Here is a 6,553-nt window from a genome sequence, read left to right on the forward strand (position 1 = left end):
TGATGTTTACTATTTTCAATTAATTAGCGTAGAACAGCTAATTTATTAAGATTTATGGTACAAGTATGTATTATGACTGCATTTTCCATTATAATTTAAATTACAAGCGTATGCATTGCCCGACTCATGTGGTTAATTTTTTGTAGAAGCATACATCCCAACTAATTGTCCTATAATATCAACGTTCTACAACAGTTAGATAGCTATTAATTAAATTAATGACATCATATTTTTATTGAATAACATGCAAACACCCAACATATATACTATAAAAATATGTGCTTTTTCTACCATTATAATATGTTATAAACTATTTAATGCAGTAGTGTAGTTATACATAACTCTAAATCAGCATTTAAATTTAGTGAGCACCTACCTAATAGTTATACTATTATAGTTTAATATTACAATATTCATTTAGTTTGTAAAAAAAAATTAAAAATATTTTTAAGTAAATTTCTATATATAAATATAATAGATATCATGTTTAAATATTGTCATCCTATAGAACATAGATCAAAAATGAATTAATTAGAAAATAAACTTTCACCAATTATAATAATACGAATCTTAACTATTTTGAAACACAGGAAAAATATTTATTATGTCAGAATTATCAAAGAATTCATAATATATTTTTAATATCTGTTTATTGTTTATAAAAACAGATTAAATATGCATTCAGGTTTTTAAAATAAAATTAAACCTAAATCTATCAAATATAGTAATATTATTGTAATAAACTATCTAAAATAAATTTAAAAAAATGTTTAATATAAATATTACTATTTTTATTCAGTTTTATTAGTTACATTTTTTTTTAATTGTCTGTATGCTAACACAGCCGAATCTCTTTCTTTTTCAATTATCCTTCGATCAGATAAAGACAATGCTTTACGTTTGCCAGTAAATGCTTTACGTTGAATTGCACTTTTACTAGGTTTCTTTAAAATGACATCACTTATTTTTTTTGCCTTTGCAGAATTGACAGTATCTGCTAACATGGATTTCAAGAACAAGTCATCTTTTCGACCAGGCTAAAAATAAATATAATTAATAATCAGTAAGGTAAAACATAAATAACAGATTATGATTATTTTACTTACTCTATTTTCAAAATCATTAATAACTGCTTTTCTAGGTTTTACAGTCAAATTTGGAGGACAATGTACAGTTTCTCCAAATTCAATATTGTCTTTTATATATTCAGTTGCATGTTCTGCTTTATTTTGTGTTTCTTCGTCAAGTTTTTGTTTCTTTTTCTCTTTTTTTTTATCTCTTTTTAATTTAGTTTTTAATTGTCTTTTACGTTTAGCTTGTATTAATTTTTCTTTTGCAGTCTGAACAACTACAGGTTCAGTAACAACAACTCCACTTTCCCGAATGACATGTGTTTGTTCAGGTTTTTCTTCTAGTTCAAATGCACACTTTTGATTACTTTTTTTTACTCTATTTCCTATATCAATATATGGTTGATTTTTATTTTTAAGATCACGTTTAGCTAATTTTTTTAGTTGCATAAATTCACGTAAACTCCGAGGCACATCTTGACGTTTAGGATCTTTGGGAGGCTCATTAGTTTTTCCTTTTAACCTGTATTCAGTAAAAAATGTTAATTTATACCACATTATAATTATTATAAAGATTTATTATTAGTATGTAATCAAAAATCATTTCTAGTAGAAGTGAACTAATTTTAAATTTAGTAACTTATACATTCTGATCAGATTTATAAATAACACTGTTTCAACTTAGGTATATTTGGTTATTAATTTTATAACTATAAAATATATTTTAAAGGAGTATTTAAATGATCACTGAGCAGTTTAAAAATGACAGAAAAAAGTTGTTTATGAATTCAATTATTATAATTACTATACCTACAATAATTATAATACAATACATATAAAGAAAATGTTATTTAATGATTCAATGCCAATTGCTCAATTTTTATAAGATCTAGTAAGTAATTGGAGATACACTTTGTATTTTAAATTAATATGGCAACTAATTGGTAAATAATCTTCTAATGTATAGATAACATTCATAAAATATACATTAATACATAGCAATTAGTGCATAATAATATAATTATAATCGATGTGGTGCCTCAGTGCCTCAATTAACAGTGGTGCTTATGGTACATCGCCCCCAAAGAAGCCTTGTCATTTCATGAGAGGAGAAGTCTTGGAGATTCTCCAACACTAAATTATATTAATACATATAGGTACAATTTAATCAACATCTAAGCAAGCAAATCCCAAATTGTAAAACTTATAGTACTATAGTAAAATTCAGTAGATATAAATGTTACTGTGAATAAATTAATTTAACATTTTAAAATATTATAAATTGCTGAAATATATTCACAATGTTCACAGTTAGGAACTTAAAATTTTCTTTTTACACAGAGAATATAAAGAAACAGAAAACTACATTATTATAGTTGTTGATTAAATAAAAAATTCGAATTAAATTTTATGTCTGACTTACTCTTCATTACGTTTGGAAATTTGTTCAAATACGTCTTTAACTCTCTTTTGTTTTTTACTTTTAAACTTACGTGCCATTATACATGAATATAAATGACAATTTAATTAAAATAAGCAGATAAACGAAAAATTAGAAAAATCAAAATAAAAGCACGTTGGTCCAATGTGTTATCACTTATCAGTAGAAAACAATAACAAAAATATTCTGTGATATAAACATTTTTTTTTGTACTGAAGTTAGTAACGTTTAAATTATACCACTCTACACGAGACTAAAAAACCCGTTTACATAATATATCGGTATCGTCAAAGACAAATTATTCGCAAATTAATGTGGACGAATTCGAATAGTCAGTAGTCACGACTCACTATAACCATGCATAGACCTTATACTATCCATGACAAATAAGAAATAAAATGCAATACTCATTAAAAGATTAGTTTCTCCAACTTACTATGAAAAAGACATAATTAAATAAAATAATTCTTAGGTACTAGTTACTTAAGATATTTATCATGATATCGAATTCAAATTAAAAATTACAAATATTGTTTCCACAAGTATTTTATTCTCTTCTTAGTACTTATATATTTTTTTAAAACAGATATAGAGTCATAAAGCAGTTGAGTATAATATAATACTATTTAATTTTAATCATATCATTAATTGGTAACTACATGAGTTGTGTTATTCTGAGCACGAATAAACTTAAAAAATTATCCAACGAAAATGGCAGGTTAGTACCGATTTATATAAATACACTATACTATACAGTATACACTATACAGTAATATTATCATTATAGTACAATAGTATTAAGCTCTAATTATGCATAAAATTATAACAAATATACATATACATGATTTCCAATCTAACTATAAATTATAAAATAATATAATTACAATTTTATTTTTGAAGTGTTGTCGAGTGATTGCCAATAACGTTTATTAAAATTATTCTTTCTTAATAATAAATTAATGTTGGCTTATTCATAATGTAATAATATTTAAAACTTATTTGTACATCATAATAATATATTAATATGTAATACGCATTTTGCTGATAATATTAACTATTAACATTAAATATAGGTACTAACAATATTATTGAAATTATAATTTAAGTGTCTGCCTGATTCGTCGGTATACCTAATTACAAATAATCAATAATAATAAAAAAAATAACCATATTTGATATTATATTTCAGGTATCGGTAAGAAAATTAATATTTAAAACAGCAGGCGCAATACATAGGCATGATAAATTCACTTACGTTATGAATGTACTATGTTAATCGTAATAAACGCATTTTAGAATCTGAGTGAAATGATGAATGTATTTATTTTACAATATGTTAAACTGATAGATAATAGATAATAATTAGTAGGTATTAGGAATATATCTAAATGACTCTTCATTAGTTGTTAATATTATTTCTTTAATTTCAATATATCTCTAATTTTGCTTTTTGAAAATAAAGTTGGTGTGATTAGTGTGAAAAATATGCAATATATTTAGCACTTATAAAAAAAAAACTACTCAGAATTACGCCATTAATATAATATATAGTTATGTGTTAGCATTAATACATAACGATCAAATGCAGTTTTTTTTATTAGCAAATAACCTGTTGCATAACTTTTCATAAAATATCATATCGGGATGATTGAGGAGGACACTCCTTAAAGATCGACAAAAGTTGGTTCTTCTGGTTACGTTAATAATGAGAGTAGTACTACACCAGTGGCGTAATTACGGGGGGAATTTGAGTGTCTTATCCCCGCTTGACCTTTTTTTTCTAAAAAAAAGACTGGTTATAACTATATTTATTTATTGATATTATTGTATGTTATTGAATATTTTGTAATTATTTGTTTCCGTATCACGTGTAAATATATTTACTGCACTGAAAGGAGATGCTTATGATAAATACAATTTATTTTTACAGGGGAGAGGAAGTTATAGGTAAAATATAAAAACATTTCACCTCCCCCCTACAAACATGATCAAATTATGCCACCGTACTACACTAGTACAGAGATTTGATGAAATGATGAGATCGATCTTACTCGTCACCTATGTACGGTCAATCGAGTTTGTCGCAATGCCAGCAGCACAAACTCCTCCCCCAGTACCGATAGGAAACGAAGTTTGGATGTTGCTTGTTCTGCTGTCGGTACCGATTTTAATTCTACCGTAGTGTCCACGAAATCAGACACGCACGGACGGTATGGGTGGCTACCAAAGCGACAAATATAGCTACGCTTTTCAAAAGAATGACGATTAACCGCTGGGCGACTACAAAGGGCACGCGCTAAAACGATATGGCCGTGAGTATATTCCACACTCGTGGTCGTTCGACTAACACTAATATTAATTTGTTTTGTGTTGATCTACGCATCAATGTAGTCAAATTGCCAGTACACTGCGCCGGATAAACCCGAGTAATCCAGTAATATCGTACAAATTATGTATAGTATTATAAAAAATGCAACACTTTTTTTTCATTTCATTATTTTACCTTCTAAAACAATAGCTATAAATATTAAATACAACATAATACCTATCCAATTACATTAAAGTAATTTTTTCAATACTGTAAAAATGATTTTTCCTTTAAAATTATCCTTAAAAAGTATAAAGTATATAATAATAATACAATAACATTACTTTTCATTACTTGTTTTAGTACTCCATTACACGCAAACTAATACTCATCAAAGAAATTGCATACATCCCAACATCATAAAAATGTTAACATTATCATATTTTCAAACATTTTAAGCCGTAGTTACGACTAGGTTAGGTTATTTTAGAATACGCCAAATTTTGACTAAATATGTTACATGTAATATTAGACATTAAAATAAATCCTGGCAGACGATTAAGTTAATATTTTCTATGGTTTAGAACTAGCGAGAACTTTTGTTAGACTTCCTCGTATATACTTATCATATTACGTCATTTTTAAAGTGAAGATATAATCGCGTGCATTTAAAATTAAGATTATATGTTCTAAAGAATGACATATATAATATTCGAAATAAAATACATTCATCACTTCGTTTAGAATCTAAAATGTTTAGAGAATCCTATTTTTCTCTGGAAAAGAGATGATAATATATATATTGACAGTCGTATCACTCGTATCATTTGATTTTGATTTTGAATTGTAAGGAGTGTCTTACGGGTTTTCAGAAGTATACTGATTAGTATACATACTAATAAAAGTAAACATAGATGTTTAAATTGAGTTTTTATTATAAGTAGTAACTAGTATAGGAGAAAACTATTTCAATTTCCAATTTTAGTTATCCAAGTTATTGATTGGTAGGCTGTCATATATCAGCATATATTTATCATTAATTGTTTCTCACTAACACATGCTTGATCCGAGGTAATATTTTAACTTTAATATAAATTTAACTGTACGTTAAAAATGAGTTATGGAGGGGGGTTAAAAATTGTATTATTATAAATAAATCGGTTGTTAATTATATTATATGACGTGATAGTTATGTGTCTCAACATTTTTTTGTTATTCGAAGAACAAGTGCCGTTTTATTATTAAAATGTATGCTGAAAGGGCTATAAAGGTACTTTTTAAACGTGTTATAGCCTTATAGGTATTATAGTTAATGAATTATTTGTTGTTTATTATTTTGCTATACGCAGCAACGCAAATATGGCTCTTATAAAATTTATTGCGTTGTACATATTGTAATAATATTTATAACTTTATAAGAGTAGGCACAAACACCGTAACACCTATACGCACAAACACAAATTCACATGCGATTTACCTACACAATTAATCTTGTATAATCGATAGTATTTGTTTGCTAATCCCGAACACTGATGCGGCGACTGCAAATAAAGCTAAGTATACGTTTCACATCGTACACACACGGTCGATGCGTGTCATATTATACGAAGTTGATTGCCGGTACAAGTCATATATAGTGTTATACTTACCCATACTATATTACCTACTTATCTACGTAACCAATAGCATAGTGATCGTTGTTCTCACGAGCGTGTTATTAAAAGAACTGAAGGT

The 6,553-nt window shown here is 26.7% G+C and overlaps 1 protein-coding gene across 1 annotated transcript; it reads right to left on the reverse strand.

The window, feature by feature from the left end:
• Window positions 1-769: 769 nt before the first annotated feature.
• Window positions 770-2,661, reverse strand: LOC114125883 (coiled-coil domain-containing protein 137). The gene is made up of 3 exons (XM_027989685.2): window positions 2,494-2,661; window positions 1,107-1,593; window positions 770-1,037 (listed from the first exon to the last, which is right to left on the reverse strand). The coding sequence occupies exons 1-3, from the start codon at window positions 2,568-2,570 to the stop codon at window positions 792-794; spliced, it is 810 nt and encodes a 269-aa protein (XP_027845486.1). The 5' UTR covers window positions 2,571-2,661; the 3' UTR covers window positions 770-791.
• Between the last annotated feature and the right edge of the window lie 3,892 nt (window positions 2,662-6,553).

Source organism: Aphis gossypii, chromosome 2 (assembly GCF_020184175.1).
Source record: "Aphis gossypii isolate Hap1 chromosome 2, ASM2018417v2, whole genome shotgun sequence".
NCBI lineage: Eukaryota > Metazoa > Arthropoda > Insecta > Hemiptera > Aphididae > Aphis > Aphis gossypii.